Source organism: Gadus chalcogrammus, chromosome 11 (assembly GCF_026213295.1).
Source record: "Gadus chalcogrammus isolate NIFS_2021 chromosome 11, NIFS_Gcha_1.0, whole genome shotgun sequence".
Taxonomy (NCBI): Eukaryota; Metazoa; Chordata; class Actinopteri; order Gadiformes; family Gadidae; genus Gadus; species Gadus chalcogrammus.
The window spans coordinates 5,391,385-5,413,693 of NC_079422.1; the positions used below are offsets into that span (position 1 = coordinate 5,391,385).

General features: G+C 43.2%; 3 protein-coding genes across 6 annotated transcripts; 1 reads left to right on the forward strand and 2 right to left on the reverse strand.

Moving 5' to 3' along the window:
• Positions 1-284: 284 nt before the first annotated feature.
• Positions 285-2,424, reverse strand: LOC130392590 (glutathione S-transferase kappa 1-like). Its single transcript, XM_056603145.1, has 7 exons — positions 1,938-2,424; positions 1,776-1,857; positions 1,502-1,630; positions 1,146-1,288; positions 896-1,012; positions 625-718; positions 285-513 (listed from the first exon to the last, which is right to left on the reverse strand). Exons 1-7 carry the CDS (start codon positions 2,004-2,006, stop codon positions 464-466), a joined length of 684 nt encoding a protein of 227 aa, XP_056459120.1. The 5' UTR covers positions 2,007-2,424; the 3' UTR covers positions 285-463.
• Positions 2,425-2,518: 94 nt separating this feature from the next.
• Positions 2,519-8,308, reverse strand: rap1gapl (RAP1 GTPase activating protein-like). Of its 2 annotated transcripts, XM_056603139.1 has the most exons (18): positions 7,971-8,308; positions 7,569-7,659; positions 7,169-7,204; positions 7,019-7,066; positions 6,664-6,864; positions 6,292-6,389; positions 5,925-6,003; positions 5,787-5,840; positions 5,558-5,641; positions 5,370-5,470; positions 5,147-5,276; positions 4,790-4,954; positions 4,562-4,633; positions 4,387-4,473; positions 4,115-4,270; positions 3,948-4,031; positions 3,823-3,851; positions 2,519-2,850 (listed from the first exon to the last, which is right to left on the reverse strand). In XM_056603139.1, exons 1-18 carry the CDS (start codon positions 8,039-8,041, stop codon positions 2,760-2,762), a joined length of 1,677 nt encoding a protein of 558 aa, XP_056459114.1. In that variant the 5' UTR covers positions 8,042-8,308; the 3' UTR covers positions 2,519-2,759. The 2 variants fall into 2 exon arrangements, 1 of the variants encoding a protein (XP_056459114.1); XR_008897015.1 differs by lacking the exons at positions 2,519-2,850; positions 3,823-3,851 and having other exon boundaries at positions 4,115-4,245.
• A 667-nt stretch (positions 8,309-8,975) lies between these two features.
• Positions 8,976-21,075, forward strand: casp2 (caspase 2, apoptosis-related cysteine peptidase). 3 transcript variants are annotated; one of them, XM_056602613.1, is made up of 12 exons: positions 8,976-9,027; positions 9,582-9,759; positions 9,852-9,998; positions 10,105-10,170; positions 10,636-10,711; positions 11,342-11,433; positions 11,965-12,147; positions 14,547-14,675; positions 16,090-16,180; positions 16,779-16,979; positions 18,433-18,542; positions 18,888-21,075. In XM_056602613.1, exons 2-12 carry the CDS (start codon positions 9,610-9,612, stop codon positions 19,020-19,022), a joined length of 1,380 nt encoding a protein of 459 aa, XP_056458588.1. In that variant the 5' UTR covers positions 8,976-9,027; positions 9,582-9,609; the 3' UTR covers positions 19,023-21,075. The 3 variants fall into 3 exon arrangements, with proteins under 3 accessions (XP_056458588.1, XP_056458590.1, XP_056458589.1); XM_056602615.1 differs by having other exon boundaries at positions 16,779-16,967; XM_056602614.1 differs by having other exon boundaries at positions 8,983-9,027; positions 9,604-9,759.
• Positions 21,076-22,309: the final 1,234 nt, after the last annotated feature.

The following is a 22,309-nucleotide window of genomic DNA, read 5'->3' on the forward strand; positions in this document are numbered from 1 at the left end:
TCACTGTGAGGTTGTATCAACTCTAGCCACTGTGCGTTAGCAAATCTACTTGTCTTTGTTAAGAAAACCGGTCCTGCCACTTTCTTTCTCCCGTGTTTTTGGTTCTGCTTTTTATTCTATTGTTTCCACATATCTGGCATTTTTCTCACTCCTACATCAGATTTCTAAAAAACGAACCTGTGTGGCAGCTTTTCTCACCTTTGTGACAAGACGCAGGTGCAAAAATAGCTTGATCATTAAAAAAATAATATAATATATATATAATAATAACATTAGAAATAGAAGTAGAAATAACAATTTCTACAATATTTATTTATGAAGCAAGGATATTTTGTGAAACCAAACACATCTGTTTTCAGAGTTAAATTGTCACGTTGAAGAGTTTTAGAAAGTGATATCGGTACACAGATGAAGCACTCAGTAGTGAACAGCATCCACATTATCTAAAGGCAAGTGTCAAAACTTAAAGTTTGGCAGGGGATTGTTTGGGCTGAGGTCCAAGCCACTTCTCTCCTGGAACATAAAAAGCAATATATCGATGAATGAAGGATACAAAGAAATGAATCTGAAATCAGCAACGATAATTCACTCATAATTTTATTTGGAGAGTTAAAAAATGCCTACCAATGCAGTGTGCCATCAGCTCAAAACGGTCAGAGCCAAAAAACGGCTCTGGCTTTCCATCTACATGACAAACGATGAGGGGGAAGCCAAAAGCCTGCACAAATACCAACAACAATTCAGATTAGTCCAAAAACTTGGAAGATGTTTTCAGACATGGAACATGGAAACATGGAATTCTTATAATGTAGGAAACAAACCGCCTTGACTCGTTCCAAACTCATTCATGTACTTAAACAAACCAAAACAGTTCAGACAAGGTCATCTCTCTTACCCCGTGGTCAAGTGCTTCCTGTGTGGTGCTTTTCAACTTGTCCTTAATCTCCTTGGTGGAGGACAGTCTCAGTAACTCTCCCACCTCACTGGCAGACATCCCTGCCTTCATCGCTGCCTGCAAGACAACAGCAGTTAACAAAGCAGCACACATTGCACCAGTTATTCCGTTCCATTCTATACACTTTAAACCACTTAGCAATTGATTAGTAGACAGACAGTCAGAGGTGATCTGAGGGGATGGGGCGTACCTCGGAGAGGGACTCAGGTGTGGTGATGTCTTTGTCTTGGCTCCAGATTCTTCTCCACAGCTCCCTAGAAACAAGCTCTACCTGCTTGTCATCCTTTGCTTGCCCCTGCACGGCCACCACAAACCGCATTGCAGACAAGGAGCCTGGGATGGATTATACAAAAAAAACGATTTTGTTCATTATGTGGACAAGGGATTGGTTCCTACATCTTTAAACAGTTTAGCATTTGAATAACAGAGAGCAGGGTATTCTGTAGTGGTGACTATGTCTGACTCCCAGGTAAAAGGTTGTACGGTGGCATTTTAATGATGTTGCCGTTGTAAACAGCTGTAAAGCCCAATGATGGATAGCCTTACCTTTTTCAAACATGGCCTCGAAAGGGTTACTTGGTGCCTTAAGGGGAACCTCAAAGAACTGGGCCAAGCGCTCCATGTCCTTGGTCATGTACAGGAACTTGTTTGGAACCAGCCCAGGAGGTTTGTTTCCTACATTATGAACACACAATTGTGACACAAGATTGTCAACTATGGACACACATATATCTATGCAAACATAGACATGTTTGCATAGCAACACATAAAGTACAACAAAAAAAGGTTAAACTCAGCTACTGATTGACCAAAAGCTTACCAGACCCTTGCATAACGCCTCCCAAGAAACCAGGACGCAATTTCAGCTCGATGTTCCACACGTTTCGATATCGGCACATAACCTAAATATGCACAATATGCACATTGTTATTATTTGTTGTATTTCATATTCTACATTGTAATAGCAACATGACATACGAACCTCAAATGCAAGCCAGGTGTACGGGGAAACCACATCAAAGAACAACTCGACCACTTTCTTAGAGGACATCTTCAGGATGTTTAAGTGTCGGTCTCTTGGATTGTCGTCCTCTGCGACGCAGCCTATAATACTTTTATTTGTATTTCTGGAGGGAGACAGCAAGTTGAATCTATCGAATCAGGGTCGCTGTCTGTTTACCTTTCTGCAGTAAGTCAAAGTTCACTTGAATCTTCCAATGCAACTTGGCAAGTCTGCGCATTAAATGTGTCAATTCAATATCAGTTATATATAACTATATCTTTGAATAAAATGTTCTGCTTCGTTTAGATGTAGTGCAGGGAGATATTGAACTTTTGATACATTCTACGTAGTGAAGTGAACGATATTTTGCAGACATGTAAACCATTTGGATAGTTACTACCGAGAAGTCCCAGTGATATTTGTGCTCATCCGGTTGCTTATGTTGCTGTTCTAGCATTAGCAACCCACCACTGACGATGAAGCTTCCTTCCGCTTTCATGCATGCTTCATTTGTTTTGGAAGAAAAGGAGCGGATCGACAGACACAATACTGCCACCCCTTGGCTGCCCTTGGGCTGAATATAACAAGAAAAACAACATGTTTGACCGTACTTTGCCCTTCAATTGGTTTTTGATCAATGAAGAAATACATTTATTTTTCGAGTAGTTTACAAGTACAATAGATAAAATACATTCTGTGTCATTTAGGCCTACTAAAATGTACTAGAAAAAATAAAATAGTACACAATTTCATTTAAACAATTATAGACAATCAGGGTGCGTATTTGTATACACTTCGTAGCTATGACTCTTCATGAGAACACTGTTGGTTTTCGATGTTGGCTGATTCTGAATTTTCTACCACAGGAACTGTAGAGTCTGGGGTTTTTTCACTGAAAAGCAGAAAATAACCCCAATTATTCTTATCTGCAACCTTTATTTAAAGAGAGAAGCTCGAAAATCCCATGACATTTTAATGAGGCCCGTATGTACAGAGAATATTTAATGGCAGTAATACACAGGGAGATATGTACGCTTATGGATATGGACATAAAGTAAAAAAAATATAAATGAATACATCATATATACAAATAATGAAATAGGTAAGATATGGAATAAAAGAAAAACGTAGCAGAGCAGGGAATTACCAACAATCAAAATATAAATAAATAATGCAATAAATATAACACATAAAATATTGATTAATAAAACTCAGTTGCAATAGAGATAACCTTATTAGACTTATATAACAATATACTGATACATAGAGGATTGGGCCGTCCCATGTTGGTTAATATTGCTTTGCAATGGCCCAGCAGAATGCACTTTTCTCGTTTCAGTCTTTGTTTTAATTTATTAAAATATTTTGTGGCACATCATTTTAAAGCGGTTTTCCCTAGTTCAGAGAAGATTCCAGGTGCATGCAGAACTAGCCTGCTTGTGTGTGTAAACTGGATTTCCACTGTTAAAATTGAGGTGATACAGGCTGGTAGTTTTAGTCGTATAGTCTTATAAACATCAAACTGTGTTCCTCCCTTCTTATTATGAGGGAGGGCCAGTCTGCCTTGCTGTAAGAGGCAATGATGAATAGAGTACTTATCCGCTGAGATGATACAGAGAGATGGATGATAAAGGTTTTAATGCATTAGCAGCAGCATGCCTATATAAAATGTTAATCCAGCGCAAGTAGAAATGTGGCCTGCACAATATATTTATTTTTGCAGAAGAGAAGCATGCCTTGTGTCTATATACGGAGCCCAAACTGACCCTATTTTTTTAGCAAGTTTGTTGATGAACACATATACATTTAACTGTAATAATCTACTTTGATAACTGAACAGTTGCTTAAATTTCATTGCCCTTACCTCTCATCATCTTTCTCTGCATATGCGGTCTGCAATGAAGTCAGAAATGAGATTCAATATCACTCGTTTCAGAAAACGTATTGCATCCTATGCATTCTATTTTTTAAGAGAGGTGGATAACTTACCTTTGGCCTGTGCGATACAATCCCCCCGATTTTCTTGGGAACACCGAGTGTGTCAAAAGAATGACTGCGCACGCGTATGGCTCTCTGGTGAGAGAATCAGGACAGAAAATATTTACACCCTATTTGGTGAAGCTCCAAACCAGGACTGATAAGAATTAAGGATTAACCTTGAAGTTTTCGATGAAACCTCCACTGCCTTCGGACACGCCCCTAAGCCCGTCACACGATGGCAATGTCATAGAGGATGGATCTCCCAGCATGCACTGGGAGCGGGCGGACAGTTCGTTCTGCAGGCCTTCTAGTAGGGACGAACGGGTGCGAAGCTTGATAAGAAAGATGATGAATAATGAACAAGCATGGGTAAAGTGGTATCGGCTGATTGTGAATGAACTTTGACCTTACTGAGAGCCTTGCTTCCATATCGTTTGTATCTGCCTACCTCCAAACGGCTGAACCTCTCTGCCTTGTAACAGGAGATCTCTGCATTGATAAGTTTGGTGAGGAGGAACTGTCTCAGCAAGGAACTCTGGTGGACGAGAGTCAGATTAAATATTTGCATTAGGTCAACACATAGAGGTGAAGGCTGTCCTGCGGTGTATCTCCCGGTCCCTTACATCTGTAAATATGGGAGGATCTGGTAGAACAGGACCAAAAGGGGGGACATCATCTCTGGCGGTCACACACACCTGCAAATAGATGATGTTCTTAATTAAATTAACAAGCATCAAGACCGAACAAACGATTTATCTCATAATTGCAACAATCCATTCTTGTTTTGTCTTTGACTCCAATCCTTGTAGTTATCTAATTTCTGCACCTTACATACACTGCTAATGGCTGACCTGGTATCCTCCTGATGCTCTCTGATCCTGCTCTCCCCGGATCTTGCGAACCACCAGGAAGCAGTGCAGGAAGTGGGAGCTGATGATATCAGAGATGAAAGGGGTCTTGCCTTCCTGGTAAACCAATGCCACGATGTCATTCCCAATGTGTCGCTTCCTCTGTAACTAAGTAGCGGAGATAGAAGATGACAGGAGGAGGAGGAGGAGGAGGAGGAGGAGGAGGAGGAGGGGAAGAGTTAATTGCCGATGATCTTTTTTCCAAACATTACCGTCTTACAGTAAGTTTGAGGCATCTCATTTGGAAAGACGGCTCTTAATCGCTGTGACGAAATTGATTACAGTGATGCAGCCGCTGACCTGCTGCGGGTCGCCCTCAGTGAACGGCAGCTTGGTGGCTACATGGAACATGATGTGTCTTCCCTGGAAGGAAGTGACGACTGCATCGTCTCCAGTTTGACCATGAGACACATCCAGACCTCCTCTGAATCTGAGCCAAGAGTGATATGAGACCTCATGTGATGACAGGGCATGACATATTTGTAATTTCAAATGAAGACACTGCTAGGTATTTTCCCTTTACCCGGTGAATCCCTGCAGTTTAACTGTCTCTCCCAAGATGGACAGGAACTCTTGGAACTCCTGAGTTTCCTCGGTGTTGCTCAGTATGTCCTCTTCCGTGAACTGAACACAAAGACACATTTCCACAATGGAGGGCACGGTCTGTACATAATAGTAGAATGTGTTCCAAAGGGTTTTTAAAAAATATACCTGCCCTTCTTTCTGAAGCAGGATACCAAACTTGAAATTGGAAGACACCCTGTGCTCATCAAACGCTATTATCAACTCCGGAGCCTGGAGATTTGATGACAGATGACATAAGGATATGTAACAGAAAGGGAATAAGGTGAGATACGTTTTGGAAAAGTAGTGGCATGGATGAATATATATTTTATATTCAATGCAAATGTCAATCTTCAATTATGGAATAGTGTCCGACCTTCAGATAGCTGACTGCTTCAAACCGGGTCACGGTGACATTCTCACAGAGCCTCTAGAAGTGATATGACAGTGGAGTTCATATTATGCATTTTTATAAAGAGATCTACAATCTTTCAACTGCAGGTAATCTGGTTACCTTGGCTAACTCAACAGCAGAAGGAACATTGTGGAAAAGAGAAAGGGAGAAAACTCCATGCAGAGAGCACTCCATCATCCTGCAAGACAACAATATTGTTTTTTAGAAAGCATAGATGCTTTCTTAAAACTTTAAAATTAAAATAAAATAAAAAAAGAAATATATTCAACATAGACAGAAATGTATGTGATTCTTGAGGCTTTAAATTACTTTGGAATTACAACAATAATTATAAAAAAATTAATAAAAAATAAAAATACATTTAAACATTGTATAAAACTGATATAAATACTCAAAGACACTACATTATCAAAAGTCTAAATCATTAAACCCTGAAAGATTAATAAAGTCGACCAAATATCCAAACCTTAAGATGACTCGTATTCTCTGAGCTTCTCCCTCCAAACACACAGAGAGCACCAGTGGACCCAGAGTGGCATCCACTGCTATGAACGTGTGATGGTACTGTAAGAAAGAAGACGGACCAGCTACATCAGGTAGTCTACTGGTAAGGGTGGGGCTTGGCTCCCAGCTAGGGGCACTGCACTCAAACACTAATTTCTGCATTCTTTCACATTTCTACCTGTCATTCTTGACCTTTTTTTTTTTATTGCTAAAAAGAATCTGCCAAATGACATGAAATTGTTAAACAGCAAATACATGCAAACACGATAATCGATTGAATGTTAACAATCGCTTATATTTTTGTAATATAGTAATGAAGGTTATGCCCACTAACTAGTGAGCCGAAGAACTCTCGGTAGATCTTGGCATCGCTGTCTCGCTCCAATATATCATAGCAGGCTGGGTCCAGGCCGTGTTGGGGAGAAGTGCAGGGGCTCATGTCTACAAGCTTATCCAGGGGGGGATCCAGCCAGTAGCCTCCCAACTTGGGTGGGAGAACGAGGGGCACCTCACCTCCTATCTTCAGCAGTTGGGTCTGCGACGGAAACAAGACGAGGCCTGTTAATGGTGGTCTGTTCATTCACCTTTATTTACATTGTTATTATTTAGCACTGTTGTCGTTGTGGTCCAATAAACCATGTGTCTAATGCATCTGCTTACAGCTTAGAGTGGAATTTAGGGTGGCTGACCTTAAGAGGTGGCGGGAATACACATCGTTGCTCGTCTATTCTACTTCCCTGATGGAGAAGAAGAAGGAGGAAGAGCAGTGATACAATGGTGAAAAGATGCCATTGTTCATCAAGGAAGCAGGAAAAAAGATGTGCACTTAAAACTCTTACCTGCAGCTTTTCGATGATCTCGAACAGCTCCGTAACCTGTAATCAACAGCGGTCGGTCGCAGGGACAGACAGAGGAGGAACAGTCGAACGGCAGACAAGTAAAAGAAGAAACATGCCTTTAAAGAGGAAGATGACAACGAATGACTCACAACATTTCACTGGAATGAAAGTGGAAAATGCTGCTGTTATAGTGTTCGACAATCATTCTTTGAATGCATTAAATAAAAATATAGTAGGCCTATATATATATTAGCTATTTGTTTCGGACAGTTCATTATATATATATATATATATATATATATGAACTGTATATATATATATATATATATATGTTTATATATACATATATATATAATGAACCGTCTGAAACAAATGCTGAACAGATGACAATGGTGATCACCCTCTGGTTGCTGCTGACAGAGCAGAAGGGCTTTGCGTCCCTTGCAGCAGGAAGGGCCAGGACGTCTTGTGTGCTGAGGTCTGGTTCTGCTCTGCAGCCACAGGTGGATATGCACACATCAAGGATTAATGTGTGCATGCCCGCATTTATTGCTTGCTATTGTAATAATAGTAAAAAATGGAAAGAGCAGCATGTGAATCCTATGCAGTTTTCTCATTACAACATGTAAACCGGCCTGCACTGTGAACAATGAAGGGTTATCTACAGAAGCGGGAAATATGTTATTACACCGGACAAATGGAGCCTTCATTCTTCAGGAGCCGTAGGCTATCGGCCCACACATACAATTTCATACAAATTCGGTTGAGTTGATCTTTTCAAGTTAAAGATGTCTCCACTCACCTCCCACATGTTTCTAGAGTGACGCTTGTCTTCCTTGGTAGCAACTGGATGTTCCTCTTTTCTTCATCCATGACTCTGTGGCACTGTGTGCGTTTGACATACACCAGTTGGCTGTGGCGTCAATCTGATGGGGCTGGTTAAGGACTGAATTAATTCTCTCTATCATTCTGCCACTCCTCCTCCTCTACCTCCTCCTCTATCTATGCCCCCTGCCTCTCACTCATTTAAGCTCCCCTGCACTTCCTTCTCTCTATCCCGCTGTCATTCAGAGACACCGAGTTAACCCACTCTTGGCCACAGGTACACTTCGATAACAAGCAGCCACCACGACCTCTGACACGAGACGTGCCAGTAAGTGAGCTGCGTTTATAGATCGCATGATGTAATATTCCACTAGTAATACTTTCTGAGGAGGGACTGAGGTCACACGTCTTGGAAGGGAATAGATATTGTAGATTTTTCTCATGGACCTGTTACCCTTTTAGTCAGGAGAAATCATCAATTATTGATGGACCACACAGCGAGGGCGGGGAGACAGACAGCAGGAGAGGGTAAAGGAAGCCCAGAGAATAAGAAAAAGATAAAGAGAGCAAAGGGGTAAACAAACAAAAAAGCAGACTTCTGATATTATAAATGCATATATGTTTATATATGAACGTTATTGCATAACGTGTTTTAGGCCTACACAAACCATGCCCTTGGATTGCATGGGCTGCATTTAGTTCATTTGTTTTCCAACCAATGATATAGGCTACCCTTTTCTTTCACTCGTGTATAGCCTACTATTTGGTCACTGGTTCTGTCACTCTTCCAAGTGTTTTCATCAATTGGTTTATTGTTTACAGAGAGCTGAGTTCAAATTCAAAAAGTGTCCTTAACCAGTGATAAACAGCAGACGACCACCCGCTGCAAACACCATACTGCTTCGCTCCTTGGGAAGTCAGTCAAAGAACGCGCTCTTGTCATTGGTTAATAAAAAAAATAGTGAATTTTGACTCCGCCCCCACTTCGCTGTTTGCGACCCGCGCCGCGGAAGTTGGAATACAGGCGACCCAATGTGAGTAAATAACGTGGGATGATCGATGTTTAAGGACCTAAATGTTTTCCAATAGGCTTCTGGTTATTGGAGTAAAATGATTGTAGTCAATATCTATAGAAGGTAGAGCAGGTAGTAACTTTATACAATTGTAATTTTAATCCGCTAGCTAGCTAGCTGGTTAGCATTGTCCTTTGCAGAGCACTAGAGTTCAATACGACACTGAATGATGTGTTTAAGCATGGGGTATGACAACAATTAAAAAATGCGTCCCTTGAGTATATCCTTAGATCTATTGTGCATAGTTTCGGATACACTTGTTTGCGTAAGTAGCGTACGCGCGCAAACCCATGCCTAAACGTTGGTCATTATCGATCCGTAGATTGGTAATTACACATATTGGGATTGCTGACAGTAAAAACAGTAGAGGTCCATGGTTAACGTTTTGTCCTGCGTCATATAGTCAGTCCAAAAAGCATACAAAGCATCAACAAAGCAACGTATTACACAGTTACTACGTTCAGTTCTCGTGTGTGGTGTCCTAGGGTTGATCACAGTCACTTTACTTTTCACAGTTCAGTCTGTGTACACCCACAGCCGACCATGCTGCAGTGCGGGATGTCAGAACGGGACAAGCGGACTCTCCGTAAGCTGTCTGCGGTTCTCTGCAAGCAAATGGTGGTAGACGCGCAACTTGTCCAGTCTCTACAGGCGGACGAAATCCTTAACGATGAAATGGCGGAGAGCGTTCTGGTACGTGAATGGCGCGAATGAGTGTTGTGATGGCTTACCTCATACTTTTTATAATTCTTATTGCAATTCATTTTTTTTTTATCATACTTCAGAACGAGAAAACCTCTGGAAAGCAAAATTGGCGGTTGCTTTTCCTTCTACCCAAGCGGGGCCCCGGTGCGTTCAACAGCTTCTGCTCAGCACTGCGAGACACTGAGCAGCACCACTTGTGTGACCTGATAGAGAAACACAGCACAAGCGTAAGGTTATGCATGATGATGATCACAATAATGTACACGCGTATATGAGTATATGCATTATAAACCTATTGGCGTTCTTGACACATTCGACTGTTGTGCCTTACAGAATTCGAAACTTCAGCCAGAACGAGATACACAAGTGTTGAAGACTTACCCAGACGAAATAAGTGAGGTGAGTGGGGCCCTCTTATCAATATTTAACAGCTGTTATCAATGTTATAACAAAACCACTAAACCAAACTATGTAAAACATACATCCAAGCTTGGAAATTGGCAACATGAACTAAAATCCAGGAAGATAATATAATATATATGTAATATAATAGTATTTAAGTAAGTAGACCTTGTGGTCCAGTCACTTGCCCTGCAGATAGACAGTGAGAGGTATGAGGCTGGCGCATCCCAGCCGTAGATGGCTTCCGGCTCTTAGAATCTAAACTCAGAGAGAAAGGAGGGTGAAGGGACAGAGGTGACCATATAGAGGCCGTCTCTAACACCTAATATTTAATATTAACATTTATACAAATTGCTAGGACAGCAATACTAGGATGCTTCACACGTTAGAGGCTCTGCATTTGTCCACAAAACGTTTTCCACTGACCCCCCATGCTTTAAATAACAAATGCCTGATGTTCAGTTGCAGAGGTTTGTCGAGGCCCCTCTTCCCCATCCTACACAAGAGGCCATAGCAGCTAAGAGACAACGGACACACGGTAAGTGACAGTGTAGCCTTCAACACCAATGCTCCTATACCTTCAACAATATTATGTGTCCGTGGCAACAAAAGGGTGGGGTGTCTGAGAAAAGGCAAAGAGTTTGTGGTTTTGTTTGAATCGAGAAACCATTTGAGTTGACCTTGTGGTTGAGTGGAAGTGGAATGGCGGTTGGCTCTGAGAGATTTACAGCATCTTGCACCACGCCCCAGTGGAGATACCCTGACCCTGCTGGGGCTTTCTCTAGCAGTCATAAGCTAGACATAATGCAACGTGGAGATGAGAACCTGAATATTTACAAAGAAGGGAACACAGGGAACAGTCAGTGCTTTGAGAACATTGTTTAGCACATTGGAATGGAGTCACTCGATTCACACGACATTCCTCTTCACTGGTTCCTTCCAAGAATAGACAAATAGTCATTTCACATGACAAAACAACAAAAGCATTTAATGGTAATGTTTTCTTGTGCATTAAACCATACTAAAAGGTTTTATTTAAGAAACCTTTTCCCTACATTTAGTTCAACTTGTTAATCTGATTGTATACTAATCATGTGGTACTGTTACAACCTTATCAGTAGGACCGTCAGTTGCAATGCCTGTGACCGTGTGTTAATATTTGTTTCAGATTCCATGGAAACAAGTCTGGATACTGACTGCCCTATTACAACCCCAGTGCTTCCGTGCACCCAAGAATTCTACCTGACTCGCTGCAAACAGGTGAGAAACATTAAACCTGAGCTGGGGTGGAATGGGAAGGCGGGGTTTAGCGTTCTGTTTTCCACCTATCATGAGCCAGGACAGTTTTATATGAAACACAACCCTACTATATTTTTGATAGAAGCTCAATGGTTCTAGACGTCGACGACATGTTCAGTTTGTATGTGGGGGCTTGTATTATGGGGAGACAGTAAAGATTTTTAGTGGTCTTTACTGTCCCTCTGTCCCCTTCGTGGTAGATGGTCATCGAAAAAGGACATTCTTGGTTTTGAGAAAAAAGGAAAAAGAATAGGAAACAACGACAAATTAAATGAATACCAGTTGTAATTGTTATTACTTATTCATCAAAATAAATACAATGATATGCAAATTCATTAAAATATCAGGCACAATATCATCAGCGTCATTTGTCTAAATTAATTCATTGCAAATAGTATCATCTGACTTATAACCACTAAACCACAAAAAACTGTTTCTGTCTCCTTCCAATGTCCCTGTGCTTAACATCCCTCTCTTTCTCCCATGGTCCAGTCTTACAGGATGTGTTCGTCACCGAGAGGCTGTGCCTTAGTGATCAGTAACGTGACCTTCGACTCCTCCACCGCCCCTGACCTCGACCACAGGAAGGGCGGTGAGGTGGACGAGGAGGTTCTCCGGAAGGTCTTCACAGAGCTGGACTTTGTAGTCTCCGTGCACCGGAACCTCACCGCTCAGGTCAGACCAACACCTAGTGCAGTCATGATAATAAGGATCATAAGGGTCATAATAATAGAGCACATCTTTTATCACCAACGTCTGTTATTGTCAGGGTTTTTCTATCCTGTGTTCAGAATCCAACATTGTAATATGGATCCCTGATATTCTTTAACCGGCCTATCCATTTGACCATTTGGCAGGGAAAAGAAAACATCAGGGTACCATGTTAAAACAACTGCATAGCCTGGGGCAGGTGTTAATTGCGGACCCTGCCCATGTTAGAAGTGTGGAAGTCGAGGAGGTGTGATATCCCCACAACACACATACACTCTATGTAAAGCGCTCTGGGAGACTGAGAAGTGCTATATAAATTCAAGCCATTATTAGGGGTCCGAGCAGCAAAGCTGCTCGGTCCCCTATTGTTTCTGTAACGGTTTTTTCCCCCTGAAATTCTTTAAATGTCATACTGCAGCCTATACCGTAAGTCGAAAGCTCTTGAAATGTTCAGGTATGGTTACCAATAACCCCCACTACCCATAAACCCAAATTTGGTACTGCACCCAAAGGTTGCACTATTGTAAAATATCATGAATTAGGCTTATTTCTTCTCACCAGATTGACCTAAAAATGATTACTTTTCCCACAATTTCATATTAAACCCAAACATGATGAAAAGATTTGCAGGCTATAAAAATATGAACCATAACATTGTTTTATTTACGGTAGTTCTATTTGAGAGATATTGGCCAATAAAGTTTGAGCAGTTAGCCCATTTTTGTTATATGACCATTTTGTTATTGTATAAAAAAACAAACAACTATTATTAGGTGGATACCAATACCCCCACCTACCCCTAAACCCAAATTGTTGTACTGCACCCAAAGGTGGCGCTGTTTTAACAAATTATGAACTAGCCTTATTTCTCCTTACTAGATTGACCTGGACTCAAACTTCTTTCATCATATTTATCTCTAAAATCAGATGCATCTGTTTCACCCTGGTCTTCCGCTCTAAAAACGTTTGCTTTTCCCACAATTTCATAGAAAAGCCAAACGTCCTCAGTCTCAATCCTTTTTGCCTATATGACCATTTTGTTATTGTATAACAATCATACGGCTATCATTAGGTGGATACCATCAACAGTGCACATTTTCAGATCTGTACTATTTTAAGAAAGCCCTTAATTCTCTTGTGAAATGTGTGCTTGGAGTTTTCTTGATGGTGTGTCCTTATCAATCGACATTTTCAAAATGTGAATGAGGCTCCATGCAGTTCAGGAATGTCAGTGGCTCAACGGGATACTGCCGTGTAGTGTATTGGTGATCCCAAGGTTGAGAGTTCGAATCCTGATGGGAGCATTATGAACAAGCTGAACATGACATTCTGTCATTGCCACTCATTTAAGAAACACAACATTTCAATTTTTCATTCATAATTAACTCTGTCATATTCATATTTCTTCCGTTAGTGTTCTTGACTACAAATGTTTAATTTCCCCAGAATTTCAAAGATTTTTCAGGTATATTCTTTGAAGGAAGCCCTTAATTCACACACGTGTGCTTAGAGTTTTCTGGGTGTTGTGTGCTTATCAATAGACATTTTGACCATGTGAATGAGGCTGCAGTTCAGGTTTATAAGTGGAACATCTTTCCTTAAATATGACAATTATATGTTATATTTATCTATCTTCCATTAGTGTGTTCTTGACGTTTTAATTTTGCTTGGACCCCGTTAATCACCGCTTGCGGTTATATTTATTATTGTAATAGTAAGCCTGGCCTAAAGCTGGCAAAAGAGAGCAGTGAAAGGAGCGGTCAGTGTAACGAGTGCAGGCATGAATCACTGGACCTCCAGAGGATCTTCACGCCTCGTTGCGACACGTTGCCTCTCCAACATACACTTAAAAGTGTGCACCCCAGCCTATTTTAGACCAGGCGCTAACGAAGAAGATGTTTGCATGGCAGCCGTAGCGTGGTTTGCATATGCTGCCAGATGCTGTTTTACATCGGCGTCCTTGTGATGCATGTGTGTGAAAGTGCTGTTCAAGCAAAGCACACATGACAGCACACGAAGGACCCTGATCATTTACATGAAAGCAACAGTGTGAGCCCACAGTGTCTTGCTTAGTGTCTGGCTGCGCTGTTGCTTTTATTTTGTTTAGTTTTAACACATATAGGGTGGTCTCGAGTGGACTGCCCCCTATTCAGATTGTAGTAGAATTACAACTCTTGGACCACATCAACACCTCTATTCCTTATCCTTAAATTCTCTCTCTCTCTCTCTCTCTCTCTCTCTCTCTCTCTCTCTCTCTCTCTCTCTCTCTCTCTCTCTCTCTCTCTCTCTCTCTCTCTCTCTCTCTCTCTCTCTCTCTGTATGCTCATGGTATGATAACCTCTCCACCCTCCCTCTGTCTCCAGGCTATGCGGGAGTGCATTGAGCAGTTCTGCCAGCTTCCAGAGCACAGGACGGCAGACAGCTCTGTGGTGTGTCTGCTGTCCCACGGCGTGGACGGAGCTGTGTACAGCACAGACGGAGAGCTACTCCAGGTGTGTGTGTGTGTGTGTGTGTGTGTGTGTGTTCCGTATGGTAAAGCAGTAGGGGTGTGTGATATGAAGATCTTAGTTTAAGAACGATGAAATGTCTGCAGGAAATGCCTTTACAGAGAAGTTCTATGGCTCGTGCACACATCCAAAATGGTTTTCTCAGCCAAATCTTAAATCACACATTTTTCAGTAATTCTTATTACCTTTATGAAGGGTTACGCTTTTGTAAGACCTATAGCATAACCCAACAGTGTGTGTGGATGGTGAAGCTTCGTCTGAGCAGCGGCTTATTTTTGGTATCGGCATTGGTAAAACATTGATGAAATCAAACCGTTGCCCGTGTATGGAGACGCACAGACCGCAATGAGGCGATCCTAAGCAGGGACTGAGAGGCGGTCCAGGCCACCATGGGTCAGCAGCAGTGTTAACGACTGGGACCTGACTTGGACCGCGGCTCGTCCCATTCGTTCACTACTTAAGATCACTTAATAATTAGCGTGAATATAGAGTAAACATGCACAGCACATGTTGGAGACTATATTTTATTTTTTTACCGTTCTGTAATTCTCCCTTCTAAATCTTTTTTTGTTTTCTCTCATTAGGTCCAACATTATACAACAATTATTATTATTATTCTCTCTTTCCCATAGTGAATAGTGCAGTTGATGTAGGCTATCATTCATGTCATTTGTTAAAAATCGCAATGTCATTCGTCAAGTATTAGTGCGTGAACTGTAGGAATATCTGCTTCCGGTCAACTGCTTTCATACACTTGCTCTATGAGACAATATAGCTTTCTGACCTATCACGGCATCTCATACCTGATTCTTTCGCTGAATCCATCTAGCCTGTCCATCACATATATCTAAGGCCTCTTTTTTTACCTAAGGAAATAAGTTTGGTAATACTTGCAATACAATTGAGTTAATATCATTGATTTGTGTACCTCAAAGAAATCGGGTTAGGATATTTTTATTTCCTGTATCGCCCACCCATATAAATCTGTTTCAAATCTCGTGATCTGTGTGCATGTATGTGTGTCTGTGTCTGTGGGTGTGTTTTGACCTTGTAGAACAGTGTTGAATCTGATGTCATCCATTGTGTGTGTGAATGTGTGTGTGTGTGTGTGTGTGTGTGTGTGTGTGTGTGTGTGTGTGTGTGTGTGTGTGTGTGTGTGTGTGTGTGTGTATGTGTGTGTGTGTGTGTGTGTGTGTGTGTGTGTGTATCTTTGTGTGTGTGTGTGTGTGTTTGTCTGTGTGAGTATATCCGTGTGTGTGTTTGTTTGTTGACTTCTGTGTCTGTGTGTGTGTTAGTGTGTGGACGTGTGTGTCTTTGTATTTTCATTTGCACTCCGTACACAAGAGGAAAGAGAGGACCACCATTCATGTGTGTAATTGTGTCCCGGGGCGTGTTTCAGCTGGACTGGGTGTTTGAGGCGTTCGACAACTCCCACTGCCCGCTCCTGCAGAACAAGCCCAAGATGTTCTTCGTCCAGGCCTGCAGAGGGGGTAAGGCCCTGGTCCGTTACCCTCTGTCCCCTAGAGTGACCACTGTGGTCTGGTGAGATAAATAAAAAAATATTTTAAGTTTCTATGCTAAATGTATAGAAGAAACAATTATGTACGGGATAATGTATAGAACACCAGTCATTATCAGGAAAATAAGCCCCGACAGGGCAAACTTGACACCAACGCGCAGCGGAGGTGTCTTGCTTCGCCCTGAAGGGGCCGAGTACGCTGGGGTTGATAAGTTACCGGACTACTTGAGTGATACTAAAGACGGCAAAAAAAAACTTTCCTTGGCAGCGGTCATTATATGCTTAGCAACGGTGAATTATCCAAAAAAAAATCATGCAAGAGACGGAGCGTTCCACAGCAGCCGTGTAATAAATAAAAATAAATAATTATGTTTGAAAAAAGTTTATTATCTCAGATACCATGTCATCATGTTTTCAAACATGATGCCCTTGATGATTGACTAATAATGAATGATTTGCGGCGGTCTGGCTACAACCTTTAACCAGTCTCCTCCGGTCCAGTGTGATGTGGTGATGAGATCACATTTATTTACTCCCACCGCTAACAAAACGCCCTCAATGTCTTTCAGAGGAGATGGACTGTGGGGTGGTGCAGACAGACGGGCCGGAGAGGACGGGCTCCCCCAGCTGTGAGCAGCGGGACGCAGGGCGGGAGGGAGAGGGAGACCCTGGCTCCAGACGGCCCGTGTCGCTGGGCAGGCCCAGGATCAAGCTGCCCCAGCGCTCGGACATGATCTGTGGCTTTGCTTCGCTGAAAGGTCAGAGACTAAGTGAGTGCAGCCGTATGCCTCCTTTTACCCTCTAAGGGCGCACTCACACTGGGCCATCTGTATGCCCAAGTCCGTTTCACACCTGTACCGTGCTCAAGTCTAGATATTTTGGCTAGTGTGAGCACGCCAACTGTACTCAAGTCCACTTCAATTCCGTGGCCTGAGCACACTTGGGAGAGGTGTTCTCAGGCCACGGTACAGATGCTAATGAGCCGACAAGCGCACACGCAAGGCTACGCCACCTGAGCTGGATGACGTATAGTCATAGGCGTCGATTACGCCGGGGACGCGTCCCCACCAGATTTCGTCATGATTCATTTTGTACCCACCACTATGGAAATATATGGATTCTCGCAGGTCTTCTCAATGCCGTGGAACGCTCCGTTCACTTGCATGGGCTCTTCACAACTTCTGGCACCGTTGCTAAGTATAATTGACCGCTGTCATGGAAAACAAAGGACTTTTTGCCTATGATGTCTTTGGTATTACTCCTCAAGTAGTCTGGTAACTTTTCAACCCCAGTGTCTTCGGTTGCTAAGCAACGTCGACGTCTTTGGCAGACTATTTTCTCTGCTGATCAGCACTACCAATGCTGGTAACAAATAAATTGTAAAAAGACACACCATGTGAAGTATTTTTTTCGTTTTGGAACGTAGCCGTCTAAGCGGGATAATGTATAGAACGTCGCCGGTCATTATCAAAAATTAAGCCCCTTCAGTGGGAAGCAAGACACCTTCGCTGCGCGTCGGTGTCCTGTTAGCCCTGTCGGGGCTTATTTTCCCGATAATTACCGGCATTCTATACATTATCCCTTACTTATTACACGGCTCTTCTTAATGCTGTAGACTGCGCCATTCACTTGCATGGGCCTTCCTATCGTTATTAAGCACCTTTAATAAAAAGGTAAATGGTTGGGGGGGGAGAGCTTATGTTTTATGTATGTTTTTGTCATGCCTGTCTACGCCTCAAACTCGAGCATATTGCAGAAAATATGCAACAGCGCCCCCTGGGGTCACACTTTTCGGTGGGTCGCAGAATTCGGTGTAACGCCGGCACTAAAGAGAGAAAAATCGTACTCGAGCACGGTGCATTCGGGGAGATCTATCACTGAAGTTCAAGAGCAACCAGTTAATTGTTCAGTTGAGGATAAGGAGCTGTACCCTCGGCAGCAGGGCGTATTGTAAGGTCTGCCACATTGTAGAAACCCGTGGTCCTACACCTTGACTCTGGAGTTCATCAGGAAGAGAATCCATCTGTGGAGCTGTATTTCCCAGTCTGAGTATCTCTGGGGTCTGCCGATTTAAATTTTGGCATCAGATGTTCGGATCACATTATGACATCATTATTATTATTATAACCTGTGGATGTTAGCATGTCTGCCTTACATGCTAACTCAGGGGGGTCACTGAGGTTACCACAGCAGTTTTTCAAGCTCCAAACCATTGTACCGCAGGCACTGCAGCCATGAGGAACACCAAGAGAGGGTCCTGGTTCGTCCAGGAGCTCAACGAGGCCCTGCGGCTGCGCTCCCGGGACACCCACCTGGCCGACATTCTGGTGCAGGTAATGGCTTGTTTTCCATCGTTTTTCCTAACTCTTTGTGTGTTGTTTCCTTGTTGTTTGTTACCTGCCCTGTTGTTTGATAAGACTTAGAAAGGCACTCAAAATTTGCCTAATAATCATGCAAATGTCAACGTTGTTTCAATCCTACTGTTTCATTCAGTCTGAAGTTTTTTCAATCTGAAGAGTATTGTCAGCTGCGGTCGATTCATAATCCAATATAAATCCAATCCCAGAACATGGATCGCAGCAATATACTGTATTTTGTAAAGTGGGTGGGGACACACATAATTTGAGAATCCTTTCCCTTTGAGGTTTCTAATGTGTGGGCTTGCTTCCCCCCTCCAGGTGAATGCACGTATCAAGGAGAGAGAGGGCTTCGCGCCGGGCACTCCCCACCACCGCTGTAAAGAGATGTCAGAGTTCACCAGCTCTCTATGCAATGACCTCTTCCTGTTCCCCAAGTACCAGCACCGGTTTTGACTTCTGATCTCACACAGACATACAGACACATGCACATGCACAAAAACACACACACACACACACACACACACACACACACACACACACACACACACACACACACACACACACACACACACACACACACACACACACACACACACACACACACACACACACACACACACACACACACACACACACAAACCAGAACATGCATACATAAACACAAGAGCGTATGCATTCACATGCACACATACAAAAACACACAAACACACACACAGATCTTTCCTTTTTTTCAGCACTCAGTCGCACACTGGTGTATTCCATCTCACTCTTTGCCACACTCTATATTTCCACACGTCATTATTACATTCCGCTGTAAAAGCACTTTTTAAGCCCATTCATTCAGAGGATCAGTTCATTTCATTCACGTTCAGGATTGTTTTGTTCATTTGCTGTTCAAACATCGGTGCCCTGTCCACCGACACACAAACACACCCAAATCCTGGAGGGGAAAAGGAGGAAGCTTATGTTAATCTACATGTACTTGGACATGTTGTGGGGATGCATGTGTTTGCATCCAATTAGAGGCTGAGCGTATTCATGTGTGTTGCTTTCTATGCCAGTTATGGGTTTATTAGGGCTTATGATTCAGAGGTTGAGGTTTCATAGGTTTCTTTTAAAACAAGTTATTTTTACGTAGATCTATTTTTGTTGCATTATTTTTTATGAATCTGACTTTTATAGGGATTTCCATATTTTCCATGTACATGTTTGTTTTTTTGTATGTTGTGAACATTTCTCCTACAGACAGGGGGCAGTATAGAATTATTGCCTGTGCCACAGAAAAAAAAGCACTTGAACCCTGCTTTACTGCATATCAGCAGTTCGGGAATTGTTGCTGGTTCGTCAGTTCTACCAGGCTTTGGTTAATGCGAAAAGTTAAGAGAGCACATTGGACCAACACCATATTAACATCCCTTTATACCACAATTGTTACACACCTTGAATACATTCCCACTGGAGTGGTTAAGCTCCACGTAAACCAAAGACAAAGGCATGCCTTTTGTAACTCCTCTCCACTCCTCAAGCTGATGGCCGTCTGGGGCCCCTGACGCCATCTAACGGCCGTATTGAGAGCTCTGTTCAGGTCCATGTCCCTGCTCTTCCCAACCTGGCGTCCGGGCGCCTTTGAGCTGTTATTGAGCTGTTATCTGTGAACATCCTCGCTAGGGTGGAAGCCACTATAAGCCTCGTGCTGTCAAGTAGCCATCGAGCCGAACCCCCCCCATCCCGGTGGTCCGCCAGGGGAATGTGGTGCTAGTCGCGGGGGTCACGTATCTACATGTCGAACTTCGACCTTCACTATAACTCCGACGCCTAATAGTATTTCTCCACGTGTGGACCACCCCCTGTGCAGTGTACATTGGCCAGCAGACTGCTATCTCCATGGATACAGTCGCTACACTGTATGAGGTCCAGATTGGCAAAAAAAAAAAGTATAATTTTTGGCCCAATCCCATTTCTACCCCTTACCCCTTCCACTTCCCCCTCCCCCTTGTTTTGAAGGGGTAAGGGGAAGGGGTAAGGGGTAGAAATGGGATTGGGCCTTTTTCTTCCTTTGTACAAAATCTATGCAGTTTTCAATGGCAGCTGGGCCTCTGAGTGTTAACATATCTTTGGTTTGCATATTTGACCACAGGGACTCCACCATACAGCGGGTGATCAGGCTCTGCATGTTTCACCAGGCCATGTTTCATGGCGGCAGTTGGTTGTTTCCTTGAAAGAAGGTGTGTTTGGTTACAAGGGTGTTAGAGCGATAGAGGGGAGAACAGTATTGAGTTGTCAGATGTCCACAAACAAAATATGCATCAGGTGCTTTAGATATTCCCTTTTTTTCTGTTTCTTACTACACTCGGCTCATAGAGGGAATAGCTCCTGATTGGCTGTGGTTCCGGTCAAGCGTCCACTTGCTGGATGTAGAAGACCAATCAACTCACAGTACAGTCTCGTGGAGTGTGAGCAAGTAGTTAAGAATCAGATTTGCTGCCAAGCTGTGGAGAGGCACACAGTAGGGGGGGCGGGGGGGGTAGGGATTGTATTTCTGTCAATTGCAATAACTGCCAAATGTATACAATAAACGCTGTCCTTTTTTCAAGCTAAACAATTTGTTGTGTACTGTTTTATTACCAAGGTATGTTGGTGCATGACCCTTCCATCTGTGTTCATTTTGATTTAAATCAAAGAAGCAATCAGCATAGCCCACCGTCTGAGTGGAACGCTTGCAGCGGGGAACGGTAGAAACCTGATGTAACGACCCTTCTTGTTGCTGTGTTTGTGTGTGTTGTTTCTCCGTACAGCGTGTGCTTGCGGCGAGGGGGTCGGGGTTACGGGTTCCCAGGTATAGGATGACTGGATCCCACTCGTTGCTGCTGCCCCCCTGCTTTCTCTCTCTCTCTCTCTCTCTCTCTCTCTCTCTCTCTCTCTCTCTCTCTCTCTCTCTCTCTCTCTCTCTCTCTCTTTCTCTCTCTCTCTCTCTGCCTCTCTCTCTCTCTCTCTCTCTCTCCCTCTCTCTCTCTCTCTCTTACTGTCTCTCTCTCTCACTCTCTCTCTCTCTCTCTCTCTCTCTCTCTCTCTCTCTCTCTCTGCCTCTCTCTCTCTCTCTCTCTCTCTCTCTCTCTCTCTCTCTCTCTCTCTCTCTCTCTCTTACTGTCTCTCTCTCTCACTCTCTCATGTGGTTGTTGCAAGCACTGAGCAGCGATCTCTCCCAGACAGCAGTGATAACGCTAACTGTGTATCAAATGGAGCCCCATCAGCTGTCCAGTCATTCTCCACTGACACACAAACACACACTTTCACTCTCACACACACACACACACACACTCAGACGGACACACACGCAGAAGGACACACAGATTGGACACACACACAGAAGGACGCACACACACGCAGAAGGACACACACTCACACATACATACACAGACTGGCGCGCAGAGTGACACATTTCTCGCTGCCCTCCGGTGTGCGGTGAGATTAGGTTGTTATGCGTTGGCGTGTGGACCACAAAGCGGGGCCGGGTTTAGGGGATCTGTGTGTGGGAGTGTGTGCGTGTGTGTGGCCCTGTCATATCGGCTTGGAAGGCTGGACCGGAATAAAGGGGGGGTAAAAATGGGTTTCAGACGCTAAGAACAGTGTGGTCCGACGGGATATAGCCACAGCAGGGACGCAAGGCGCTGGTGTGGGTGGTCGGTGGGTATGGGGGTGTTTGGGTGTGTGTGTGTGTGTGTGTGTGTGTGTGTGTGTGT

What these genes read in the sequence shown, in the direction of transcription:
- casp2 (XM_056602613.1), top strand. Translation starts at nt 9,610, where the DNA reads ATGCTGCAGTGCGGGATGTCAGAACGGGACAAGCGGACTCTCCGTAAG. An exon ending in TAGAGAAACACAGCACAAGC is followed by an intron (nt 9,999 to 10,104) that starts GTAAGGTTATGC and finishes TGTGCCTTACAG; the next exon opens with AATTCGAAACTTCAGCCAGA. An exon ending in ACCGGAACCTCACCGCTCAG is followed by an intron (nt 12,148 to 14,546) that starts GTCAGACCAACA and finishes CTCTGTCTCCAG; the next exon opens with GCTATGCGGGAGTGCATTGA.
- LOC130392590 (XM_056603145.1), bottom strand. Translation starts at nt 2,006, where the DNA reads ATGTCCTCTAAGAAAGTGGTCGAGTTGTTCTTTGATGTGGTTTCCCCG. An exon ending in CGAGGCCATGTTTGAAAAAG is followed by an intron (nt 1,289 to 1,501) that starts GTAAGGCTATCC and finishes AATCCATCCCAG; the next exon opens with GCTCCTTGTCTGCAATGCGG. An exon ending in AGGAAGCACTTGACCACGGG is followed by an intron (nt 719 to 895) that starts GTAAGAGAGATG and finishes GTATTTGTGCAG; the next exon opens with GCTTTTGGCTTCCCCCTCAT.
- rap1gapl (XM_056603139.1), bottom strand. Translation starts at nt 8,041, where the DNA reads ATGGATGAAGAAAAGAGGAACATCCAGTTGCTACCAAGGAAGACAAGC. An exon ending in ACTCTAGAAACATGTGGGAG is followed by an intron (nt 7,660 to 7,970) that starts GTGAGTGGAGAC and finishes CTGTGGCTGCAG; the next exon opens with AGCAGAACCAGACCTCAGCA. An exon ending in TATTCCCGCCACCTCTTAAG is followed by an intron (nt 6,865 to 7,018) that starts GTCAGCCACCCT and finishes TTTCCGTCGCAG; the next exon opens with ACCCAACTGCTGAAGATAGG.